The 26300-nt window shown below is 59.0% G+C and overlaps 1 protein-coding gene across 4 annotated transcripts; it reads right to left on the reverse strand.

Annotated features, from left to right (window-relative positions):
- Nucleotide 1: 1 nt before the first annotated feature.
- On the reverse strand, nucleotides 2-26300 carry TECPR1 (tectonin beta-propeller repeat containing 1). 4 transcript variants are annotated; one of them, XM_082644856.1, is made up of 25 exons: nucleotides 26211-26300; nucleotides 23443-23677; nucleotides 22841-23023; nucleotides 22448-22570; nucleotides 21422-21547; nucleotides 19030-19204; nucleotides 18822-18922; nucleotides 18167-18268; nucleotides 16505-16650; nucleotides 13463-13818; nucleotides 12971-13116; nucleotides 12213-12368; nucleotides 11418-11567; nucleotides 11168-11325; nucleotides 10418-10545; nucleotides 9362-9464; nucleotides 5610-5706; nucleotides 5456-5535; nucleotides 4845-4901; nucleotides 4235-4415; nucleotides 3794-3929; nucleotides 2917-3009; nucleotides 2033-2139; nucleotides 1765-1884; nucleotides 2-1611 (listed from the first exon to the last, which is right to left on the reverse strand). In XM_082644856.1, the coding sequence occupies exons 1-25, from the start codon at nucleotides 26297-26299 to the stop codon at nucleotides 1450-1452; spliced, it is 3510 nt and encodes a 1169-aa protein (XP_082500982.1). In that variant the 5' UTR covers nucleotide 26300; the 3' UTR covers nucleotides 2-1449. The 4 variants fall into 4 exon arrangements, with proteins under 4 accessions (XP_082500982.1, XP_082500983.1, XP_082500981.1 ...); XM_082644857.1 differs by having other exon boundaries at nucleotides 2917-2971; nucleotides 18822-18859; nucleotides 26211-26285; XM_082644855.1 differs by having other exon boundaries at nucleotides 2917-2971; nucleotides 26211-26285.

The following is a 26300-nucleotide window of genomic DNA, read 5'->3' on the forward strand; positions in this document are numbered from 1 at the left end:
CTTGACAGTCTGGCCTAAGTTTTTATTGAATGAAGCATCCGAGGAATCGAGATGGTTCGGTGGTGCTGAGCAGGTCAGCAGTTGGTGCTCCACAAGGAGGGGACACGGTCGCCCTGGAGAGAAGGCAGGGTGAGACTAGCGAGTCACAGCAGAACGCCAGGGCGCTGCCACAGAAGAAACAGTAATGCCCGTGCGGAGAAACCTGACAACCACGAGTGTAAACAGACAGGAGGGCGCCGCCCACCCGGCCCTTCACTTGCTTTGCCTGGGCACTGCCCCCAGACTCATGCCTCCCGGTCCCACCTCTAGGAGATGAGGCAGAGGCCAGCAGCCCCTCCAGTGCCCCTCAGGAGGGGACCCAAGGGAGACCTTCTTAGAGTCAGCTTCTGGGCGGCAAACACTGCACCACAAAACAGCGCACAGCCGGGCTCTCCTGACCGGAACGCCGGGGAAGCTGGCGGTCAGCTCGATCCATCTCAAAATGAGCAGAGACGGGACATGCGCTCTGATGAGCCCTGGGCAACGCGTCTGGCTGTGGGAAGCAAACTTGAGGCCTCACCAAATGGGGCCTTTTTCTGATTTAAAAAAAACAAAAGCAGCTGAGAAGCTGCCCGCTGGGAGTGGGGCTGCTTGGGGGATGCCTCCCTAGGCCTCTGCTCCGGGCTGAGGCCTCCAGGCCCCTCTCGGCTGGTCTCCACCCGCCCCACACCCTGCGACACAATCCGATGTAAAAGGAGCCCCCAGCCCCCAACCCCGTCAGAGGAAGGGCTGGCTGAGGACCGACGACGGTGACTCTGCACTTGGACAGCTTCTCGCAGCCACGGGCGGCCCCTCCGTCCTCTGACCACCCCAGGAGGGCCCGGCCCACCCGGGGAAGAAGACGCCCCTCCCCAGCACTTATTTCCAACCTTCCAACTCCTTCCTTAACTTTTGAAAGGAAACCCCGTTTGCAAATCCTGCTCTGAGAACTGATCAGGTCCAGGCGAAGCCACCCTGAGCCCCACAGCCATTTTTCTTTAGGGGGCAGGGCCGACGCCGTCTGGGGATGCCCGGGGCTCAGGGGTCCTTCGTGGGCTCTCTTCCCCAGGGGCAGTGCTCCTGGAAGGCTCCAGGCTCCCGTCCTGGAAAGGGAGGAGGCAGAGAGGGGAGGGACGGGCAGGAGAGGCCAGGGTGAAGGGGTCTGCACCCCACACCCCACGTTCTCCTCGCAGCCAGGGACACACAGCATCCACAGAGCTTCACATTTCTGGGTTGTTTCAGTGCCTCCAACGTGGCCATGATCTCAGGCCAGGTTCCCTCCCCAGTCTCGAGTCTGGGCCTGGAGATATCATTCCTGGGATCCACGTTTCAGCACGTTCAGCGCGAGAACAGCTCCCGACAGGAAGGCTTGCATCAACCTTGGTCCTTCAAACCCAGCATCACGCCTGCTCCAGGTGAGGGGAAGCGGCCTCAGCAGCAGACGGGATTGGGGGTCTCCTGCAGGGCACCGGCCACCTGCGAGGGCCCACTGGGGAGGCCCTGCTCCCTTCTCCGCTCGCCGGCTGTCTCCTGGGATGAGCTCCTGGGGGCCCTGGTGGCACTGGCCCGGATGGACAGGTGATCCCAGCCCCCCTGAAAGGAGAGAGCGGAGTGACCCGGGGCTGCCAGGGTTCAAGGGGCAGAGACCCCCTTCTTGGGGGGCTCTGCCCGGGGCCTCCCACCCAAGAGCCCTCAGGGCTCGGAGCCCCAGGCCAGCACAGCCGCCCCGTGCCCAGCCCTGCTCACCCCGATGCCATAGTCCCAGCCCTGCCCCTTGGGCTCCAGGGGCTGCACACCCGTGCGGCGACACACAGTTCCCCGGCTCAGGCTGTGGCTCCCCTGGACTTTGTTGGCGATGACCCAGACCTGGAATGCAGACCCACTGAAGGCCCGGCCCCACCGCTGCAGGGGGACCGTGGAGATGGCAGCGGGGAGACCAGAGCAGAAACCCGGATCCCCCCCAAGTCCCCGATCCCAGGGCAAGCACCCACCCCCCTCCCCTGTCGCCCCAGACCTGGTCCAGGGGCCCCACGGACACGTGGCGCACGTTGTTGGACACATGTTCCCAGCTGGTGCCCTGCGGGTAGCTGGGTGTGACCCCCTGACGGTACCACAGGTTCCCTAGGAGAGAAGCGCCAATACCGTGAGGCCCCGAGCGTCGGGATCCACTTTGGGGTCTGCAAGGCCGGGAGGTCTGACCACGAGACAGGCGGGGTCTCCCTCTGCACCCCTCCCCACTGCCCGGGGCTCCTGCTGACCCACAGCCGGAGAGACCCTGGCCGGAGCCAGCCCTGCCCTTCCCATGTTTGCCTCCCCCTCACTTCATAACTGCCCTGCTGTGCTGGGCTGGCATCCTCGTCTGCTTTCTATGCATGAGAAATCGAGGACAAGGAATTCTTTAAACAATAAAGAGACCTGGTCTGGAATAAAATCCCTGGGTTCCAGTCCCGATTCCGCCCTTTCCTCGCCTTGCTCAGCTGTGACAACAACTACAGACCATTAAACGGCATGGGCGGAGATGGCTGGAGGTGGCACGGGGGCGGGGCAGGGATGGCCTGGGCCGGGCAGGTGACCTCTGCCAGCCCCAGCTGCCGTGGGTCTCCCGAGTCGCGGGCCTGGGTGGCACCGTCTAGAAGATGCTCCCAGGCCTTGGCACTGGGTCCTCCTCCTGAGGTGCAGGCAGGCCTGAGCACCTGGGGGGACTGGTGGCCCCCAACCCTGCATGACTTGGGGGAGGGGCCTGCTTGGAGGCTGACCTCAGGCTGGTGGCCTCTCATGGGGCTTACGAAGGTCTTGTGTTGGGGCCTGGGGTAGGTGAGGGTCTGGTCTCATCCCATCGGGGCACTCAGGGAACCCCAAACCTCCCCTGGTGACCACTGGAGATCAGAAACCACTTGCCGTTTTCGTCCAAGGCGAACACCGCTGTGTGCCCCACGGACACCTGTTTCAATCTCTGTTTGGGAGGAGATGGGATGAGGTACCAGCAGTCGCCTGCGATGGGAGGTTGGATTTGGGATGCAGCCCCGAAACTGTCACCCCGGTGCTCCTGGAGCACATGGCCTCCTCTGCAGCTCACGGGGTCGAGCAGGTGCGGCCGGCCTCTGTCCCCAGGCTGGCCGGACCACAGGTGTGAGAGGGCCCAGTGCGAGCTGACCTGGGTCCTGCTATCCCTTCGATGCCCCGGCCTGCCCAGGGCCCTCCCCAGGGCCCGCCCGAGGCTGTGGCAGCTTCCAGATGGTGGGGTCCGATGGGCCGCTGTCCCGAACAGGGACAGGAAGGTGCCCGGCCCAGCATGTGGTGGAGACACAGCCTCAGGGCCACTGTGCGAACCTGCTGCCCCTCGTGGAGGGTGGCGATGCGCCAGCCACCACCCACCCACCCACCCACCCGTCGGTCCATCCATCCCTGTGCCGGATACTGTCCAGAAGTCCAGCGAAGAACAAGCCTGCACGGCCTGCACTCCCGGAGGGCAGCCAGGGTGGACACTGTGGATGGGCTGTGCGGGGTGCCCAGGGCTGTCCCCGTGGGGCAGGAGGCCAAGGATGGTGACGGGCAGCCCTATTGCCAGGTGACCACCCCTGAGTCAGTCCCAGCAGAGGGGGGCGGCCCCCTGCGCCTGGTCCACAGGTGTGTTCAGTAAATGCTTGTTGAGCTAAACGGAGACCCGTCAGCTGGCTTCCCCGGAAGCAGAAGCAGCTCCAGCCGCCCCCTGGCGCCCATCACAACATGGCAGCGGTGGCGGCAGGTGGGGGTCCCCCCGAGGGATGGCACTCACCAGCCGGCTTGGACGGGGACACGGAGCCACGGTAGAAGGCGGAACCGTCCCTGGCCACGGCCCACACCTGGTAGCAGCCCCCGATGGAGACGGAGGCGAAGGGCTGGTCGGTGCCCACGTGCAGCCAGGAGGAGCCCTGCAGGTGGGGAGGAGGGACACTCAGGGCGGCCGGGCCCCGCCTCTGTCACCCACCCGGGTTCCGGGAGCTGGCGGCTCCTCACGCCAACCTCGTCCTCAGCTCCAACCGCCCGCAGGGCTTGGCGACCCCTCGGGCCACAAGCGGTGTCCACCGGTCCCAGGGAACGTCCTGGGCAGAGGCCTGGGGAGGCCTGATCCCTGCCCGACTCCACCAAAGAGTCATCTCGGTAAGAATCCGCCAGAGCTTCCAGAGGGCCAGCAGATGGGCAGGTGGGCAGGCCCTGGGTCCCACAAGGTGCTCACCGCGGGGTTGAGCTCGGACACGCCCAGACGGCACAACACGTCCCCCTTGTCACTGACGGCCCAGAGCGCGATGCCGGGCCCGCTCCCGTGGGCACCCGGGCTCTCCGGAATGATGGACACGTCCCCCAGGGCGATGGGGGCCACCTCCAGCCAGGGCCCGCTGGTCACCAGCTTGCACTTTCTGTGCGGCAGAAAGAGAGCAAAGCCCCGGGCACCCTGATGCCGCTGTGAGCCTCCGGGCCGTCTGCTCTGGACAGAACGGAGCAGCCAGGCCCCTGGCCCTGGGGAGGGCTGGGGCCACAACCTCCGACCCCCCCAGAGGAGCCGGTGGGCACCACCCTTCACGCCGTCCGCCCCTGCCTGGCCTCCAACCCCCAGCCAGGCCTTCCTCCCGTCCTGTGTGTCCTGTAGAGCCTGCCAACGTTTCTCTTGTTTGTTCTTGAAAACAAACTCTTCAGAAACACCACTGGGAGCCCGAGGGCACTTCCTGGGCTGACATTTACTTTGATCCTCTTTTCTCCTCCCCCCTCTAACCTCCCCTTTGCTTCCACAGGGACTGAGGCTGAGGCAGGGAGGGGCATGGCGGCACGCCCGTTACCTCCCTCCTTACCTGGTCCAGCACCTTCTCCTGACAAAATCCTTCATGGTTTTGTGCCCGTGGTACAAGCTGCAGAGGAAGAAGCTGACGTCGAGACCATGCCGTGGAAGTTTCTGGAAGGTGACGCTGCACGCACATCCCTTCCCCAGGAGTTACAGACCCAGACCTCAGTGTGAGCCGAGTGGGGGGCTCGGGAGCAGCAGGTAAGGGAGGACACCATCCTCCTGCTTCAGATGCCTCTGGCCCCGCCCGGGCCTCCCTGCGGGGTCTCCCTGGGGCTGGCAGCTGCCCAGCTGGGGGGTGGGTTCTAGCTAAGGGGCCTCTGAGCCCTCCCCACCCCCAGGCGCCATCAGAGCCCTTCTGGGGAGCAGTCAAGCTCAGGGCCTGAGGCCAAAGCGGCGGGGATCAGTCCAGAATAAACCAGCCTGGGTTTGCTCAGAAGCCAGGCTCAGGCCCTGGCTCAGTCTCGCCCGGCTCCATCCTCCATCTGGACATGAACTGTGTACCGTGAAGGGCCTGCATTGCCGGGCAGGGGGCAGGGACTCTGCCTGGCTGACCAGGCCTGACACTCAGGGTCGCAGCCCCCTGAGGCCCCCTCCCCACGCAGAGAGAGACATGCTTACGCAGGGAAGTCACTGGCGTACTGCCACCCCTCCTGGTCCGTGCCCCCAGGGACGCTGAAATCCACGAACCAGTCAGAAACCTGGGGGATGGGCGGGTCAGTGCAGGCGGACACCCCCCACTGCAGCCCCCACCCCGCCCCAGCCCGGAGCTTACCCAGGCCCACTGCAGGGACGGGGGCTTCGTACTGGCCTTGGTGCACTCCTGCAGGCCCGTGGCGTCACTCCACATGTACCGGTCGGTGGGCAGACCCCTGTGCAGGACAACAGGGCTGAGGTGACGCCAGAGAGAGGGGAGAACGGCCCCCCTGCCCAGGCCCCTGGGACGGCTGCATCTCTGGAGGGGTGAGAGGGCGGAAACAGGATGGCCCCAGGGCCAGGACAGCAACAGGGGGACCCCACATCACCCGGGGGCCAGGCGCCAACCAACCACAGCCAGACCACCCACCCGAGGGACTCCACACCTCGTTCTCCTGTGATGTGGGTCATCGTGTCCCGAAAAGACGTTGAAGCCCTAACCCCAGTGCCTAAGAGTGGGACCTCATTTGGAAATAGAGTCTTTGCAGAGAATCAAGTTGAGATGAGACGGTTACTTAGTGGGCCCCAGTCCACTAGGACAGCGTCCTTACCAAACGGGGACATCTGGACCCAAGTTTCCCAAATTGGGAAGATGACGTGAAGACAGGGAGAAGGCCACGTGACAACTGAGTCACCAGACAAGGAACACCGGAAGCCCCCGGAAGCCAGGAGAGAGGCCGGAACAGATCCTCCCCAGGGCCCTCAGGAGGAAGCAAGCCTGCTGACACCTGATCTCAGACTCCGCGGCCTCCAGAACGGAGAGAATAAACGTCTGCTGTTTAAGCTGCTCAGCCTGTGGTGTTTTGTTACAGCAGCCCCGGCTGACTGATACACTCCCAGCAACACACAGCTCACGGTGGTCTCTGTGGGCGGCTGTGGCCCTGGCTTTGCACTCTCTACATGGGCTGGGGAGCCCGGCGCTGCTTTTCTTCTCCCAAGGACCAATCAGGGAGTAAGGAGGAAGGGGAGAGGCAAGCAGGTCAGCATCCCACGTGGACCCTACACACAGCCGGGGCAGAGGCTTCCAGAACACATGCAGGCAACGTGTATCAGCTCCCTTAGAAGGGCTCAACCCCTGAGTTACTGGGGTGAATGGAGAGACTCGCAAATATTTACACACGAGGAAATCCTTTAAACTGTCCAGACGACAGCAAAAGGTCACAAACAGTCTACATGTCCAAGACCGAGGAGGGGTGAGATAAGCCAGGTCCACCCTCAGGGATCAAATTGGGAGGCTGTCACAGGCCATCTGTACATGTACGACTGTCCCCCTGCCACCAGCAAATGCAGGCACACTGGGGACGGGCAGGGGGAAACACACCAAAATGCGGATAGTGGCTACTATTCTTGGTTGGTGGGATTAGAATTTATTCTTCATGTTATTTGAAATTTCTTCCTTTCATCAATTTTGAAAACACAAAGGAAATTTTAAAGTTTGTGCTATTTATCATACACTCAAAAATATGAAATACCATTTACAAAAGATGTCAAGACCCCTTTATAGAAAATCACAAAACCTTATTAAGATGAAATTAAAGATCTACATAAATGGAGATATAAACTGCGTCCAGATTTTGGAGATTTAGGAATGTGAGATAACGTTTCTACCCAAACTGACCTATAAATCCAAGGCCATCCTGACCAAGACCCCAAGAGCTTTTGAGGACTGCTTCTAAAGTTCACCTAGAACTGATCCAGGAAGAGCCAAAGCTAGATGAAGAAGATGAGAGGCTTTGACAACTTCCCATAAAGGGACGGCAGCTGGAACAATGTAGGGTTAGCACAAGGATGCCCAAAGCCACATGGAAGAGAAAGGCTTGGGAACAGCCACTGCCCCCATGGACACTGGAGTTAAGGCAAAGGTGGCCGCTGTGATGCAAGGGGGAAGGACAGTCTTTTCAATAAATGGTGTGGGTCACTGGAGAGTAAAAAACCAAAAACACTTTACCCCTATCTCACCTTATATACCAAGTAGTTCAGGCCAGGGGGTTCTAGACCTAAATGGACAAGACAGAGGAAAAAGCTTCCAGAACAGGGTGGACAAAAACATGCCTCACAGGCCTAATCAGGACTGTTTCAGCACAGCCTACAGAGTACGGGTCGTTTTTACCTTTTTAAATGGTTGAAAAAAAATCAAAGAAGGATAATGCTTTGTGACACATGAAAATTCTACGCAATTCAAATCTGTGTCCAGGTATAACGTCTTATTGGGACACAGCAATGCTCACTCGTTTACGTGGCTGCTTTCAAGCGGCAGCTGCAGAGTCAGTCACTGTGACAGAGACCCTAAGGCCCACCACACCTGAACTATTTCCTATCTGGTCCTTTATAGAAAAAGTTTGCTGGCTGCTGTTCCAGAGATAGAAGGATGTATTCATCCCCTTGGGGTTAATGAGATTTCTTAAGAGGTTTTTTTAAAGGCCCCATCTTTATGTAAAGAAAAGGATGATCAACAGGATTACATTTAATAATTAAGTCACCGCTAACAGGGTGAAAAGCAAGCTGCAGAACAGGAGAAATAACAGAGAAAGGGCTCCCACCTTCATATGTAAAGAGAACTGGCAAATCAAGAAAAAGAGATCATCCAACCAAAACATGGGACAAGGACTTGAAGGGGCATTTCACAAAGGAGGGTATCCAAGTGCCAGCACATGTTTGAAAGGTGCTGTGTCCCATGAGCCCCCAGGAAACGGAAACTGGAAACAGGAGATATTACTACACGCTCATCAGTGTGGCTAAAACATAAGAAACCAGCAAAGATGTGGGGCATGCCCTGCCTGTGAGAGTGTGGACAGGTCCACCCACTGCAGAGAACTGGCTATTCCAACACCAACTGGGTGGACTGCAACACCACTCAGTCCCCACAGGGTAAAGGGCATGGTCCCTAGCAAGACTGCCCCCACTTCAGATACCAGCCATACTGCACTTCTGACCAACTGGCTACAAATTGGGGGCGGTTCTCATTACCTCCTCAGGTTTGATAATTTGCTAGAACGACTCAGGGAACTCAGGAAAGCTCTCTACTTAGGATTGTAGTTTTATTATACAGGATGTGAAATGGGACCAGTCGAAAGAGGCGACCCACAGGGCCAAGTCTCGGAGGGGCCCCAGCGCAGAGCTTGGATGAGGCTCAAGTTTGAGAACCGCTGTTCTGGCCAGCCAAAACCCCTGCAGCGGCTTTAAGAGCTAAGAAATACCACAACTCGCTTGCTTTCTGAAACGAACGAACCAAATACCCCAGGACAGGGTATGAGAAATATGTTTCTGTGCTGTGTGGGCAGGAAATAAATAGCTGCATACAATCTAGATTTTCTAGAGTGTCCCGCTTCTGCACCAAACACAACATATTAACTGTCTTGTCCCAAAGCCTCACATTGGGAGAATTAAAATAATGTTGGTGGAGGCTGTGATGTTCTCAGCAGCTTCAATTAAGCGAAACTTTTTAAGAAAGTTAAGTAACCACCCCACTCAAAAAAAAAGCACCAGAGGGGATGGGGAGGGAGGTGGCGATGTTCTATTTCGTGACCCGGGTAGTGATTTCACTGGCATTTGATCTGTGAAAACTCCATGGTATATATGGACATATCAACATATTTAGATACATCTCACCGTATGTACGTATATGTGTATGTTTCACGCACTTTATGTATGTCGTGCTCTCAGTAAGAAGAGTTTTTAAAATACGCATTATACTTTAAGGGAGAAAATCCTGTTAAGGTAAGCAGTAAGATCCACTTAGTTCCACATCTGGGGCCAGACGCCAGCTCTCCCGCTACAGCAGATGCGCCCGTTCAGCTCAGTCCTATTTCCGCGGGCGCCCGACTGACTCACCTGCTGGTGTAGCCCGTGACGGGGTTCCAGCGCTGGTTCTCGTAGATGTAGACACACTTTATGTCCGACTGCGTGTAGATGTTGCTGGTACTGCTGGCCAGGCCTGGGGGTGGAGAGGAGGATGCTGGACCCAGGCCACACTGCCCACCCGACCAGGTGAAAGCAGGCAGGAAGAGAGGGCCGAGAGGAGTTCACAGGCCGGCTGAGCTTATCTCCCAGGGGCTGGCCGGCTTGGGTTTCTCTCCTCTGGGATTATCCTGGGGTTGCCTGCCCTGGGTGGGAAGAATCTGACACTCCTCCACCTCACGCCCTATTCTCACCTGCTCCTCTTCCCCCACTTTCCAGCCCACTCACCTGGCACTGGGCAGGTGTGAGGCCCACCCAGCTCATTCCTCACTAACAAAGGTAACTTGGACCCCTCATGTAACCCCATGAGCCCCACTTTCCTCATATGTAAGACGGCGACAAAAGAAATTCCTGCCTCACAAACAGGGAAGCTGTTAAACCTGCACGGATGTGCATTCCTGGGGTCTCAGTGGACCACAGTTCTACAGGATTAGCCACCTCCACTGTGGGGCGTGTGGGCTGTGGCATGGAATGTCCCACTTCGGTGTTTGTTTCTGCCTCCGTTTACCAGTAGGAGACACAGGGACCCTACCTCCAGAACTCGGGGAGTCCCCAGGGGTTCAGCAAGCTCTCGTCCCCTGAGGCACAACCCATCTAAAGGGGAGCTGAAATCAGGGCCTGGGAATCAGGAGACTGGCCCTGGCGGCTGTCTTTCTAGAACCTTCATGGCCTCCAGCTCAGCAGTGGGTGCCCAGGAAGGCCCATTGGGGGCAAGGCCTGGTCTCTGGGCTCTCACGCTTTGTGCACTGGCCCCAGGATTTGGAGGTTGGCAGTGGTGAAGGTCACCTGTCAGCCAGCTGTCAGCTGAGCGTCAGTACTGGTGCAGCAGCTCCGGCGTGGGGCAGGGAAGCCAGCCAGGGATTAGAGGGGGGCCCGGCCCGTGTGGGAGGCTGGGGGCAGGGCTGGGGGAGCCGGTCCTGCCACCCTCACCTTGGAAGCAGCCTCCGCCGTAGCCACCCGTGTACACCCAGGCCGTATGGTCGTAGCCGATGCCCCACACCACGCCCCGGCTGTTGGCCTCCACCACCCGCAGGTGGCCTCCCATTTGCCGCCAGAACCTGGAGATGAGGAGGGAGGGAGGGGAGGGGAGAAACCATCCCGCAGGGCTTTCCAGCAGCTACCACTCTGCTCCGTGGCCTCCCGGGACGTCCTGCTTCACTCACCTTCGGCCTCCAATGACAGACTCTATCGAGCACAAGGGAACCCGCCTGGCTTCCCACTGGGAATTAACCAGCTAAGGCGAACCCTGAGCTGGTGCAGGAGCCGGTCAAGCCCCCAGCGAGCAGGGGCTTCAAGAGCCCCTGATCCCTGGAGTTATGCAGACGGGAGCGAGGTCAGCCGCCTGAGTCCCCCTTGCCCCCTGGGGTCTGGGACGGGCGTGTCACGCCAAACCAGGAGGGGCCACCACTCGGGCCAGCACGGCCTCCTGGAGTGCAGGGTGCAGCTGCCACCTGGGGCACGCTCCTGAGGGCGGAGGCCCTGCCACTGTCCAGAGGCAACTCGTCCGACTGGGCGCCGGGCACATAGGGCCGCCAAGAGCGGACGAGCGAAGGGTGGACAGGCATCCCCTCTCCCTCCTGTGCAGGGCCTCCCAGCCTCACCCACATCCCCCTGGTCCTCACGGGCTCTGGGTGACCTTCTGAGACAGGGCCCCAGCTCCGTCAGGCGCAGCCAACTCACATCTGGTCACAGGGCAGCCAGCGCTCGGGGGCCTCGAGGTCTGGGCTGGGCTCGCTCACGAAGACGTCCCCCTTGCAGGTGATGGACCAGATGGCCTGTGGGGAGGGGCGGCCATGCACCCTGCGGCTCTCGCAGCAGGACAGGTCGAGCAGGGCGAGCTGCGGGGGTGGGGGGGGTGGCTGGTCAGCGAGGCCGGGCACCCAAGACCGAGGCTCCCTCACGCCCGCCCGCGGGACCCCCGCCCGCTCACCCAGTCGCTCATGTCCTGCTCGGTGGCAGCGGCCAGGCGCACAGGCCACCTCTGCCGTGTCCTCTCGGGGGTGTACACGGCGAAGGAGTGCTTGGCCTCACTGAGCACGGGGACCAGCGCTGTCACCTCGTTGAGGAACACATGGATGTACTGTTGGCAGAGGACAGGCAGCAGGGCCGTCACCGGGGAACCCGTGGGGCTGGGGCCGCCTCGGGTCCCTGGGTGGAGCCCCCGTGTGGTGTGGCAACAGGGACGGCTGGGTCACCCCGATTCGAGAGCCAACCCCTGGGGGTCCCGGGCCCACGGGGTTTGGTGGTGGGTGGGCAGGTTCGAAGGGGGACGCCTTGCTCGTGAGCAACAGCCTTAGTGATGTTTTCGATGTGGACGAGGGCATTTAGAGCCAGACAGACTGGGTTCAAACCCCAGCCCCGGAGGGGGCGGCTCTGCCTCCAGAGACTGGTTGCTTATCTGGAACACGAGGGCCCCTCAGCAGCTGCTGGGGGTGAGGCCAGCACATGCCTGCCGGCCACTGCCCGGCTGCTGCCACCGCAGACGGGTGCTTTGCAGACGCCACACGCTGTCCTGGGCCACCTCGGGGCCCGTGTCCCATGCCCACTCCTGCACCCCGGCTCTGCAACCCCTCCCCTGGGACACCCCACCCCCCTGCACCTCCCCCCTCCCCTACACAGCCCACACCTGCACCTCCCCCTCCCCTACACACAACCCTCCCCCCTGCCCCTCCCCCCTCCCCTACACACCCCACCCCTGCACCTCCCCCCTGGCGCCCCCACCCACCTTCTTCTCCTCGTGGACCATGTAGTAGATGAAAAGGATGCTGTCCCGAACCCCATCGTGGCCCGTGAACTGTTCCAGGGCCACACGGACATCCACCCACTTGTGGGGTTTCCAGTCGCACCACCACTGCAGGGTCCCCGTCTTCACCCACACCGACTGCAGCACAGCGGGACGGTGGGACAGGGTCACAGGCAGGCCCTGGGGCGCCACACTCCGGCCCAGTCCCCGGCACCCCGGGGCCACTCTGCTCCCTTCACTGCCACACTGGGGGCTCCTGCCCGGCCCTCCCGGCTCCCCCCCTTCACCCTAAGGACAGAAGTGACGCCATCAGACACCCGCCAGGTGCCAGGCCCCGAGCCAGCGAATTCTATGATTCTCAAGCAGTCTGTGGGATCGGCACCGTTACCCCATGCTCTGGATAGGGAAACTGAGGCCCGGGGGGTTCTGTGCCTGGCCCGATGTCAGAGTGAGTCAGCGGCAAAGCCAGGACCCACACCACCCGAGACGCAGCCAGGTCCTCTGTGCCTACAACGCAGTGGGGCCCGCACGGAGTTCTTGAGGGCAAGTGAATCAACAAATGGACTTAGCTCTTCATCTTTGATTCCACACGGGCCTGGAGGGGATGGCTTCACGTCCGAGATGGACAGACAGAAGGATGGCTGCATCCATCTGTGTCCCTCCCACCTCACCTCAGGGCTGGCATGCAGCAGGTGCTCAATGAATGTGTGCTGGCAAAAGTGCACCTGGGCACTGCCCACCTGCTCCACAGCCTGCTCGTAGTGTTGGAAGTTCTCCAGCTCCCGCTTGGTCCTTTCTGTGAGCTGCTGGAAGATCTGCTTCCGCCAGGAGGCAGTCTGGGCCGGCGTGATGGACAGCGAGAGCATCTGCATGGAGGCGGACAGGCCTGCGGGCCGGTTGGAGCCTCAGGGCTGGGCAGCAGGCCAGGCCTCTCTGCTCTGTTCTTCACCAGCCCTTTCTTTCTAGAAAGCTACCATCTCTGTAAAATGTCCCGTGAGCCCTCCCTCCCATCATTCACCCTAATGGGAAAGTTGATGTCCCCCAGGTCAGCCTAGAATGGCCACCACTGCTGGGACAGGGGGAAGGAAGGGGCTCCAGGCCCACGCCCTTCCTCCTGATGGCCTGGGCTGGTCTTGGAAAGCTCCAGAAAGATGGGCTGAGCACGGTGGGAGCATCAGGCCTGCCCCACCTCCCCTGGGGCACCCTCTGGGGCGCTGGGCCGCTGCCCTTACCCGCGTGGACGGTGAACCACTTGAGTGTGGTGTGGGCCTCCACGGCACAGCCTCCTCCAGACACCCAGGCCCACAGCGCGTGGCAGTTGGCGCTGTCGGGCTCCTCCAGGCCCAGCGGGAGAAGTGCCAGCGAGGAGAGGTTGGTGGCCTCAGGAAAGTCGGCGGCCGCACGGCTGGGCCCTTTCTTGGGCTCCTTCAGGTCGATGTTGGTCCAGGGCAGCTCGGCCGGGGCGGAGGCAGGGCCTGCGACCTCCACATCATGCTCAGGGTCAGGCCCGGGTCTCTTGGCTTCCGAGTCACTTGGCACACGGGACTCGCCACCACCCCTCACCTCGTCGCCAAAGAAGCAGCCGGCGCTGGAAGGAGAGGGGCAGACACGTGATTCCCTCGGGGAAAGACCATGCGCGGTGTGACCCCTGGCCAAGTCATGGCCTCTCTGTGCTACACATACCAGTACCTGCTCCCCAGGGAGTTGGAACCCCTGGGAACTTTTTTTTTTTTTTTTAATTTTTGGCTGTGTTGCGTCTTCGTTGCTGCGTGCGGGCTTTCTCTAGTTGCGGCGAGCGGGGGCTACTCTTCGTTGCGGCATGTGGGCTTCTCATTGCGGTGGCTTCTCTTGTTGCGGAGCATGGGCTCTAGGTGCGTGGGCTTCAGTAGCCGTGGCACGAGGGCTCAGTAGTTGTGGCTCACAGGCTCTAGAGCATAGCTCAGTAGTTGTGGCGCACGGGCTTAGTTGCTCTGTGGCATGTGGGATCTTCCTGGACAAGGGCTCAAACCCATGTCCCCTGTGTTGGCAGGTGGATTCTTAACCACTGCGCCACCAGGGAAGTCCCACCCTCAGGAACTCTGAAAGGTCCCCAGGCCACACCCAGACCAACCAAATCAATGTTAGGTGGAGATCTGGCAGTATTATTAGTTTTTATCATAAAATACGTGTGATGTAAAATGTACCATTTAAAATTGTAAAATGCAGTGGCATTAAGTACATTCACAATGTTGTGCAACCACTACCAATTTCCAGAACCTTCTCATCACCCCAAACAGAAACCCTGTACCCATTAAGGAGTCACTCTCTAGCCTCCTCTTTTCCCCCAACCTCCTGGCAACCACTAATTTGCTTTCTGTCTCCATGGCTTCGCCTATTCTGGACACTTCGTATAAACGGCATCGTACAGTATGTGACCTTTTGTGACTCACTGCTGTCAATTAGTGTAAGATGTCAAGAGTCATCTGTGCTGTAGCATGTGTCAACACTTCATTCCCTTGTATTGCTAAATAATATTCCATTGTACGGATACACTATGTTTTATTCATCCATTGATGGACATTTGAATTGTTTCCACGTTTCAGCTATTGTGAATAGTGCTTCTTTTAATATGCATGTACAAATTTTTGTTTGAACATGTTTTCGGTTCTTCTGCATATCTATCTAGGAGTGAAATTGCTGGGTCCTATGGTGACTCTATCTTTAACTTCTTGAGGAACTGCCAGACTATTTTCCAAAGTGGCTGCCCCATTTTACACCCCACCAGCAGTGCAGGGGAGTTCTAATTTCTCCACATCTTGTCAACACTTGTTACTGTCTCCCTTTTTGATTACAGCTATTCTGGTGGGTGTGAAGTGGTATCTCATGTGGATTTTTTTTTTTATGTGGTTTTGTTTGCATTTCCCTCATGTCCCACGACGTTGAGCATCTTTTCCTGTGCTTGTTGGCCACTCGTATATCTACTTTGGAGAAATGTCTATTCAAGTCCTTTGCTCTTCTAAGTTGAGTTGTTTTATTTTTTTGTTTTTGAGTTGTAAGAGCCCTTTATATATTCTAGATAACAGACCTTTTTAAATATATGATTTGCCACTATTGTCTCCCATTCTGTGGATTGTCTTTTCATTTTCTTGATAGTGTCCGTTGATGCACAAAATTTTAAAATTTTGATGAAGTCTGATTTATCCATGTTTTCTTTAGTTTCTTGTGCTTTGGGTGTCATATTTAAGAAGCCACTGCCAGTATACGTACAGCTGATTTACTTTGTTATAAAGCAGAAACTAACACACCATTGTAAAGCGATTATACTCCAATAAAGATGTTAAAAAATATATATATTGAAAAAAGAAAAGAAGCCACTGCCAAGCCTAAGGTCATGAAGATTTGGCGTCAGTGGTTCTGGAAATTCTCAGCTGATCCCAATGTGCTGCTCCCTTTGAGAATGACCAGCTGAAGAGCCTAAACCCTCAGGTGAATGTGAGCAAACCCTGCCTGGCCAGCCTCCGGGCATCTCTAGGCTGACGGTGCAGCTGAGCACGGACCACCAAGCTGGGGGAGCAGAGGGTGCGGACCAGGGTCTGACGAGGGCCCAAGCTGCAAACAGATGGCAGCTGGCTGCAGAGTGCTGTGCCGAGGGCCCTGGGCCCCATGACCGGGCAGGTGAGCGCTGGGGCGTCCCCAGCTGAGACGCTAAGTCACCTGCCTGCGTTCTAAGGGCCAGTGGGCAGGGCTGGGATGGGTCCACACGCTCTAACCCCAGGGATCTCAAGGCGTGGTCCCCAGAGCTGCAGCAGGAGCACACCTGGGACCTTGCAAGACACGCAAAATCTCAAAAAAGTAGCTCTGGGGGTGGGGCATGGAGATCCTCGGGAACGAGTTCTCCAGGTGATTCTGGGGCACGTCTTAATTCAGGGCCTCTTCTCCAGGCTAGAAACCCTCCATCTTCTTCTCTGCCTTCCTTTAACACAGGGGCCTGAGCATCCTTCCCGCAAAGAAGGCTTTTCTCTCCCAGACCTTGAGGCTTCAGGACCAACAGGCCAGTCCTGCTCAGGGACGGCCCCCAGCCCCGACATGGAAGGACATCCTGGCCTTGCCCGCGTGCTGCCCCCAACCTCGGGCCAAGCAGGACCCCAGGCACAGGAAGGGAGGAGGCCACACGGCCGCGGCTCTCGTGGGTCGGGACCTGCTTTTCTCCCGCCTGGGGTGAGGCCGGGCAGCAGCCTCCTCCGACACTGCCCCCCACCCCGGACCGACCTCGCGGAGCCCCACCGCCTGATCACCTGAGGAGGCTGGACAAGCTGCCTGAGTGTGAGCCGTCACACTCCCGGCTGGCGACGATGGCCTTCCACGTCTTCCCGCTGAGCTCGCTCTGGGTGACGCCATGACGGAAGTACAAGGTCCGGTCCGCCCAGCCGATGCCCCAGACCTGGGACAGAGAGAGGTGCTGCTGGGGAGGGGGGCGGGTGCAGACTGGAGCTCCCTTCCCCTGGGGGCATGGGGGGAGCCCCCCAGGTCTGGAGGACACGTCTGCAAATGCAGGCAGGGGGTAGGGGGTGCGCCTGTGTGGGTGGGCTGGGAAGGGGCTGGGGTGGTCGTGAGCTGAGTCCAGGACTCAGATGCAGGAAGCGGAGCCCCGAGGGGGCTGGGGGAGGGTGCGGCTCCAAGGTCAGGAGGAGCAGGGACCCCAGCCTGGCTCCCCGACCTCAGGCCGACTTGGGCCTTTGGGGCAACAGCGTCCAGAGGAGGTGCTGGTGCCGGTGGGCACTGTGCGGGACATGAAGTCCACCCATGTTCCCAGCTTCCCTGTGGCCTTGGTGGGAAGGGAGCTGCTCCCCAAGTGAACCCAGAGGATGTTCCTGGTCCTTTTAAAGATGCAAAATAACCTCCTTGATTCTGACCTCAGTTTTATGGGGAAGGTGGCCGGGCGGGCACTGAGGAAGGAAAGTGTGCTGGGCAGCTGAGGGCCCCAGGGGAGGGGCCTGGGAGCAGCCCCTTGGGAGCCCTGGCCTTGGGGATGCCTGAAGGTGGAGCCGTGGCCCCAGGTGGCCTTGCTGGGGGGGGGGCTACGACGTCTCTGTCACCTGGTTATCGCATGTGGCCTCTGTGCTCAGGCCCGTGGGCACCAGCTAGCACCCGCCTCACCCCTGCCCTTGCGTGCCCAGCTCACCTGGGCAGGTGAGGAGTGTGTGCGGACACAGGGAAGCCCAGCCCCCGCCCCGGCCCGCAGGAAGAGCTTTCAGAGCATCGGGAAAGGCATCACCTTCAAGCCCTAAGTCTTAAAACTAGCCAAACCACATTATCCACCAGAAAGAGGCTATGCTATAGGAACCATGCAGGTGATGTTTAAAAGATGCTGCTCTGGGCTTCCCTGGTGGTGCAGTGGTTGAGAGTCCGCCTGCCGATGCAGGGGACATGGGTTCGTGCCCCGGTCCGGGAAGATACCCCATGCTGCGGAGTGGCTGGGCCCGTGAGCCATGGCCGCTGAGGCTGCACGTCCGGAGCCTGTGCTCCGCAACGGGAGAGGCCACAACAGTGAAAGGCCCGCGTACCGCAAAAAAAAAAAAAAAAGATGCTGCTCTTACAAAGTTGGAAGATGTTTTGTCCTTTACTCAGTGATCTGATTTCGCCCCGAAATTTCTCAACAAAACTTTCCAGTCTCCAGGATGAATGTCCCTCCCCAGATCCGTGCTCGCTACCACTGCTCTGAGGGTCCTCGGGGTTGTGACCCAGGACAGTAGGGGCTCCAGGACTCGGGGGAAAGCAGCCCCCTCAGGTGCCCTCGCGGGCCTGGAGTGGGCAGAGGTGCTGGGATGCCCTCCCGTGCCAGCCTCATGAGCATGCCCAGTGGAAAGGGACGGCGGGAAGCATGGGGGGCCCCATTCTGATTCCTCTGCCGCCCCCCACCCCCACCCCTGGGGACCAAGGCTCCAGACCACACACACCTGGTCGTTTAGCCCCACGTTCACCATCATCATTTCTCCAACCATCTCGATCCAGCTGGTGCCGCAGGGGTTGTGAGAGTTGACGCCTCTTCGGAACCAAACCTGGGAAAGTCAGAAATAAACACACCTCCCTGGAGGGCCACTGAAATAGAAGGGTTTTTTTTTCAAGGCTTGGGAAGAACAAATGAATAATTTGGTCCTTTGGTTCAGGCCACAGATGAGAACAGCACATTGTTGAGAAAGGATGCCCCTGACATGAGGTTCGAAAGAGATCACAGAAGCAACGTGAAATCAGCTTATTTCACTGGACTTGCCTCTGATAAAGTCGAAATGACAAGCTCTGGACAGGAGAGAGGGGAGGCATTCATTTAGCTGAGGGTTTCAGAAAATTAGCTTCTGATTATTTGAAATGTTACAGCCTGTTGTGCAATAAATACAGTCATTCTGCACTTTGTACAGGGGTGCAGGCAACGTTTGGGGGGTCACCAAACATCTTGGAGATCACCAGTGACGTCAGCAACAGAATACGCACGGTGCCTGGCTGCCGCTGGATTTGTTCCAAAGGGTGCAGACCACTCTCACGAGAACAAAAAACCACACGACCCTCAGTGTTAAACAGAGCCCTTGGACCCAGCCCCCAGGGACCCCGTCCTACCTTCCGGTCCTTGGTGACGGCCCAGACGACACCGACTCCTGCGGAGACATGCAGGATCCCGTTTTCAGACGTGGGAGGCTCCACCACGGACCACGAACTTCCTACCCGGCCCCAGAAGACAGTGCAGGTGGCCCCCATCACTGGGAGCTCCAGGGAGAAGGTGGGCACCCCCGCCCTCCTCTCCCCAGCAAGGTGCAGGGCTGCCCACCTTTGGGATTGTTCCTGTTGATTCCTTCCCGGACCAAGGCCTGTCCCTCCCAGAGCGACACCCATAGCAGGTCGTGGGGCCCACAGCTGATCTGAACTGCCTCCCCCGGGGTGTCCACCAGGGACCACGATGAGCCTTCGGGGTTGGGGTGGTTGACGTCCTCTCTGTACCACACCTGGGTGGAGAGAGAAACCCATGGGGAGGGTCAGGCAGGGTCAGGACGGGGCTCTGTGGCCGGGTTGGCTGCCCGAGCTTGGCTGCATTTGCATCAGTCCATGCACAGCCCAAGCATGGGGTCTCCAGGGGACCGAGGGTCTCCAGGGTACTGGGGACCAGGGTGCCAGGACTGTCCAGATCTCACTCACCCTGCCCCCACTGCCATCGGGATTCTTGACCAGATTAGATGACTCCCCCACCCCTGCTAAAAAATGCAACACTGACACCTGGATTTTGGTGGTCCTACGGGACAGACCTCTTCTGTCGTCTGCTTGACTTGTGAGAACTCCAGCCCAAGCCCGGGTGTCCTGCGCCCCCTAGTGGCACAATGCCCTCAGGACACCTGTCTCTAGGGGAAGCCGGGGGCCCCAGCGGCTGGATGAGAAAACCCCCAAGCCCCCTTCATAGGAATGTCTAAAACGTCCACTTCTTTTTCTCCTTAACCTGAAGACAGGGAGCATAATCAAATATTTAAGACTGAGCCACCCGCTCCTATTGTCCAAACTGGCTGATTTCATCTGGAGGGGGCAGCACATTGCTGCGTGGTCCATGAGGTCTGGGGTCCACGGCCTCCCAGCCCTGTCACCTTGCCCTTTTTTTTCTTTTTAAAATTCTTTTATTAGTTAGTGGGATTTATTACTCATACTAATTTTATTTGTAAACTTTAAGTTCTATGCTATCTGAACAGACTGCCTTAACACTTGTGAATTATGTGACATGATCTCACTTATAATAATGAATAAAACATTTTCAATGATTTAGTATAGACAGAATTTTCCAAGGAAGAAAGAGACAATAGATTGGTTATAAGCCTCCATCATGATCACCATCACTCACAAATGCGTGTGCTATGGGCCCTGTTTGCACGTGATGGTTTGCTGGGTGCTTCTTCGAACACCTTATCCAGTGAATAAATCAGCAGCTGGATCAGCTGCCTTCCTGCCCTGCAGAACCCGGCCTTGGCAGCCCCGCTTCTGCTACCTGCTGGTTTGGGCCCAACTGTCTGCCCGGCTCCTCCAGGAGCCCTGGGTCCTGGTCTCACCTTTTACAGACCACAGGAGTGAGGCAGGGCGGCGCTGGCTCACACCTGGCGCTGCTCTCAAACCCGTTCTCCCCTCTCTTTGCATCCAGGTGGCGTGGCCCCTCGATGGGGGCTCTGTCCCCGGCCAGCTCTCCACTACCCTTCAGTGTGGTTCAGAGAAAACAACTACAGGTTGACCTAAGCCCAGACCAAGCAGGACCTGAAGGTAAGCCTGATAAAAGCCTGCTGTGGCTGCTCCAAAGCCCATCAGAGAATTTTGGTCAATTTGTGTTAAGAGTACTGAACAGTCACGAAGTACGCTCTACAGCCACAGCCGAAGTGTTGGGTCACCTGCACCCAGGCCCATCTATGTCACTGTCACTGCTGCTGTCAGCAGTGGGTTTTATTCCTTTGCTTAGTTCACAAGCTCCCTGAGAAAAGAATCTCCTCTCCTCCCACCCACACAGCTACCTCCACCCACCCGTCCAAACAGCCATCCCTCCATCCACCCACCTGTCCACTCATCAACATGCTTATCCACCAAGCCACCTGCTCATCCATCCAACCAACCATCCATCCATCCATCCATCCCCCTATGCATTCATCCACATAACCGTCCATCCATTTATCCATCTACCCCCCGCCCACACACACATCTACACCCCTATCCATCCATCTACTTATTCATCCATCCTCCTACCCACCCACCCATCCATAATACTCCTGGAGACTACCATGTGGGAGGCACCACAAGGCAGCGGGCAGGGAGCTGAGATTCTATCTGAGGAGCCGGTATTGATGCTCTCTGAGCCCAGGGTGGACACTGATCGGTGCTCCAGGGGCTCAGAGGAGGGGCAGGCCAGGAGCAGCCATGCGGTGGGAGGTCAGAGGCTTCTGGGAGGAACAGGACCCCGTGGGTCCCCAGGAGAGCAGGATTCACAGGAGGGGGACTCTGTGGGGACCCCGGTAACAGGCTGACCGCTCAGGGCAGCCCCAGCTGCGGGGACAGGAGGCGAGGACAAGGTCCCGGGGAGAGCCCTCCTCCCTTCTCCACCTCTGGGAGGACAGTGGATGACAGCGTCTCTCCTGCCTGCTCCCTGCGGCCGGCCTCCTTCAGCCACCCCCCATGCCAGGCCAGGGGGGCACAGGCCTCACCTTCCCCTGCAGAGACACGGCCCACACTGACAGGCGGCCCACGGGCTCGTCTGTGATCTCCCAACCCCCCACAGAGATGTCGCTGAAGGGGTCAGGCAACCGCTGGGGGTCATCCTCCGATGGGATCTGAAACGAGGAGGTGTGAGGCAGTTGCAGTCAGTGCCTGTGGGCACCCAGGCCAGGAGGTGGCCCTGCTCCCCGCCTGGTGGACACCTGGACGTGAACACTCTCACCCCCGGCTTCCCCTCCGGCCCTCAGCACGCTGCCTTCCGTCCTCCAGCTCGGCCCCAACTGACTTCGCAGGGCCAGCAGCATCAGGACAGAGCCCTGGGCCCCCTCTGCCCTGTCCTCCCCCTGTTGGCCGCCAGGCCTGGGCTGCTGTCCCCAAGGAGTCACTCCTGCCCCCGCTCTGCAGTGGCCTGACTGCTGTGGCTCCCTACCCCGATCACAGAACATGGCCCTGCAGTGAAGGCCTCCCGTGACACTGGCCGTCACCTTGCTCCCAGGCTGCTCCCAGCCCCAGGGCCAGGCAGGCTGGGCTGGCAGCCCCACCGCGTGGCATGGACCCTGCAGAGGGGTCAGGCGAGGGCCTGAGGCCTTCCTCTCGTTTGAGGCCACGCAGGACCCCAATCCAGGCCTTGCGTCCCTAAGCTGGTTTTTGTGGGTCACTGGAAAAATACAAGAGCCGGAGCGGCTCCCACGCGGGGTGGGGGGCAGGGGAGGAAGACGTGCACAGACTGAGCCTGAGTCTGAGATAGGGCAGCCTGGAGACCAGGTCAAGACAATTCCGTGCTGTCCTGGGCCACAGCCTGGCCCGGCTCCCCGAGCAGTCATCTCCCAAACGAGGGCCCGCCCAGGGCCACAGCCTTCCGAACAGGAGAGCAGGAAAGGCCAGGCCCCGGGGCGGGCATGGCGTCCCCTGAGCAGGGCAGGGAGGGTGGGGCTGAGGGCCGCGTGACCCTCCCCACTACAGGACTGCGCTCTGGGCCCCGCCCCCTGCCCCCGGCCACACGCAGGCCCCCAGACCTTGGCCCAGGCGTCCCGGGACTTGTATCTCCTGTACCGGGTCCACCGCCGGCGCCGCACACACGAGTTCCACTTCTTGTCCCTCGTGTACGTGGCGGGGAAGTCAATGGCATATGTCCACCCCTGCAAAGATGTGGGGGTGTCCGTAAGGCTCTCGAGGAAGGACGTGAAAGAGCTGGGGAAGGGGGAGCAGGATGGAGGAGGGGTGGAGAAGCAGCAGCGTGGCCCGAAGCAGCATCCCCACGGATCCCGTCCGGCAAGCGGGGAGCACGCGGGGCCCAGGCTGAGGTCTGATGCCATGGGGCGCTGGGGATAGCACGGGGTGGGGGACGGGCCGAGCCCAAGGCGCTCCCTCCCCACAGGGGAGCCCCGGCGGAACCCGAGTGCACCTACCCCTTTCTCTGTGGGTTCCCCTCCAAAATTCTCATCCACGTACCAGTCCGACTCCCACTCCCAATGCGGCGAGGGCAGCGCCACCCCATCCAGCGGCCGGTGCTGGAGCCCACTCACGTCGCTCCACGGCCAGCGGTCACTCGGCAGGAGCGTCTCACAGAAGCCGCCCACGGGGTTCCAGCGCTGGGGGCCAGAGGCAGAGACCAGCCTTAGGCCTGGTGGCCAGGGCCTCTCCGAGCCCAGTGGGGACCTCCTCTTGTCTCCAGGGCGGGAAGGGAGCAGAGGGCCTGGCTCTGCACCGTGAGCCCGCAGCCCAGCCCGGTCCCAAAGGGCAGAGGACCTGCCGCGCCGAGCAGTGGAGGACACGGCCGTCCCGGGCTCCTGGAACCCGGCCGGAGCCCCGTGCCTGTGCGGGGAACCCGGCCAGCTGCCTGGAGAGGGACCCACAGGGGCTCTGGCCTCAATGACTCGGATGCCGCAGCACTCGGATCTCAGCAGAATGAAGGCGGTGAAGGCGGGAACAGGCCGGGAGCCTGGGGTGCGGGGGCCCTTATCTCCCGGCAGAGCGACCAGCCCAGCAAGCCCGCCGCCCGGGACCCCACCTGATTCTCATAGGCCTCCTCCCGGCAGCGGATGGGGACGTCGCTGGCACCCACGTGCACGTACACCTGGTTGTCGCAGGCGATGCCCCAGCAGCACGGCGCGGCCGCACTGACCCGCTTGAACTCCAGCTGGGCGTCCCTGCACAGCTCCCAGTGCTGCCCGGCCGTGGACAGCGTGAACACCCTCCCGAAGAGATCCACCGCCCACAGCTCCGAGCTGGGCATGGCCGCAGCGCTGCGGGAAAACAGTGGCGGGAGGGCGAGGGTCAGCACCCACAGCCGCCCCCGGCCCGGGGCCAGCCGGGCCACCAGGAAGCCCAGGCCATGACCATCTCCCGCCACAGGGGGCCGAGTGGCCCCCGGCAAAGCAGGGGCAGAGCCCAGCTGCAGTCCAGGGCCCTTTTCTCTTCTCTGCCTTTCGCCCTTCTCGTGATGGGGATTTTTTCTCAAACACACAAAAAAGTCCAGAGGACAAAACGTGTAACATCCGAATACCTACTGCCCCCAATTTAATGAATGTTATTATTATTTGGTCATAGTTCGTTCAGCTCTTTCTTGTCTAAAGAATGAGTGAAAAGTTGTAGATTTAATGAATCCCAAACCTACACGCGTCCTGCTGCCTCCCTGGGAGACCTCTGCCTCCCTGGGAGACCTCTGCCCCACGGTGGAGAGGGACCCCCTCGTGCTGGTCCCCCTGTGACCTTCCTCTGTGCGTTCATGGGGCGTCCCCACAGGCCCGGCACCGCCCCCCCACCCCGGGAGCCCTTTATGGTCGCGCAGGAGCTCTGTGGCTGTGTGCATGGCAGCGATGGGAGGGGCCTGTCTCTGCCCTCCTTGTGCGACCACCTCCCTCTCTTCCCTGACCCCGCTCCTGCCACTCTCCACTCCTGTTCCTTCTTCTCTCTTCTTCCTTTCTTCTTTGCGGGGGGATGGGCAGAGTCACAGCTATGCTCTACCACTGACCCTCCCAACCCCAGGGCTGACAGTGCTGCTGGGAGGTAACTCCTTGAGGCGTGGCAGGGCCATGTGGCCAGGCCCATGGCAGCAAAACAGAGCAGCTGGACGAGGGCAGTGCAGGGAATCCCAGTGAGCAGCTCTGCTGGACAGGGCAGCTCCCACATCCAAGACCCATCACTGCCCCAGGGCGAGACACGGCTTGTCTGGTTTGGACACCAGAGCTACGGGGAGACACAGCCTGGGCACCTCGAGGCCGGGGCCAGGCTATTCTGCTCCCGAGACCCGCCAGGGGCACCAGGGCCCTTCAGAAAGCGTGTCGACTGGAATGACAACACGGACGATGGAACACGTCTGGAAACAGGAGCATCTGCTACGAGCAATTAGGCTCTTTCGGAAAAAAGTGTGTCTTACAAACACCGAGAAGAAAGAGAGTGGGTGGGGAAGGAAGTGACTGAAGGATAAAGAACAGGAAGCAGGGAAGTGGAGCAGGTACCGAACTTTGGGAAACACCCAGAACAGGAAGTGGAGGAAGATGACGGGGGTGGGGGTGGGGGAGCCTGACCAGCAGAGTGGAGGAGCTTGATCTCTCCTCCCGGGGCCCCAACGCCCAGGTCAAACACACGGGAAGTCAGGACGCTAGCCTTCTGAAGCCATTTGAAAACCGGAATCTGTATCCGGATGCCTGAGATGGGACCCCTGGAAGAGCTGTGGTACCCCCAGATGCCCCTCCACTCCTCCCTGGGCAGGCCTGAGAGTCCACTCCCCCCCCTGTGGCATCTATGCCGTGACTAAGAGTGCCCAGAGCCACGCCAGCCCCACACCATCCCGGCCCCACCACTTTCTAGCATGAACAAAAGCCCACTACTGACTAACCTCTCTGTGCCTCCATTTCCTAATCTGTAAAAGGAAGAAAGGAAGACTAACCCAGTTATGTGGTTGTTGTGAGAACTGAATGAGATAACACAGGCACAGTTATAATACAGTGCCCAGTACCCAGCAAGAACTCAATGAGTGTCACTGAAGTCATTTTATTACTTGCCATTTGCTTTTCACAAGCTACCACTTATCTGTATCTCTTAAAAACAAAAAACTCAAAGCCCTTTCTGGTCAGCCTGAGTCTCCGGCCTCTTCATTTCCTCTGCATCTCCCACTGCTCTGCACAAAGTGGGTGTTTGTTCAAAGTTATGGAAAATCACCGCCACCTACATTCACCACACCACCACTCCCTGAGCTAAGAGACGGAAATATGGCTCCAAGGAAGCTGAATGTCACCGGTTACTTAAGGTTAAAATAAAAGTAAGGTACTAGGAGGTGGATAGATATGTGATAAAGCAAGTATGGTAAACTGTCAATAGTAGAATCTAGGTGGTGGGTGTGTGGGTGTTTACTGTATAATTCTTTCAACTTGGCTGTATGTTTGACAATCCTTATCATAAATTGTTGGGAAAAAAAGTAAGATTTTTACATGGGGGGAGGGGAGATGTCGGTTCCCATGGTGACATTTTAATATAAATACAGTCTTCAAAGATATTTCTTGGCTCACAGGTCACTGTACAAGTAGCCAGTTAAGTCAGGCTCAGTCTGCATGTTGAGCTCAATGAATGGTGATGTTGCACTTGGATACACTTTCCTCCAGAGAAATGACTAAGCAGATAGATGTACTTCAGCCTTCTGGGCAAATACCAGAAGACTCTACTGCAGAGAAAAGATGGGGGGGTTATGTTTGCAAATTCCCTTTGGTGTGGAAATCCCGGTACCCGTCACTTCCCACCTAAAGATGACACGAGGTGGACATCCTTGGTCAGCCTCACCTCCTTTCCATGCCAGCCAGGATGTAGTCCCAAGATCTCCCAAGCCACTTCCTGGCTGTGAGGTGATGGGGTAACCTGTCCAGGGACATG

The sequence above is a fragment of the Mesoplodon mirus genome, assembly GCF_964341445.2.
Source record: "Mesoplodon mirus genome assembly, chromosome: 15".
In the NCBI taxonomy this organism is placed as follows: Eukaryota; Metazoa; Chordata; class Mammalia; order Artiodactyla; family Ziphiidae; genus Mesoplodon; species Mesoplodon mirus.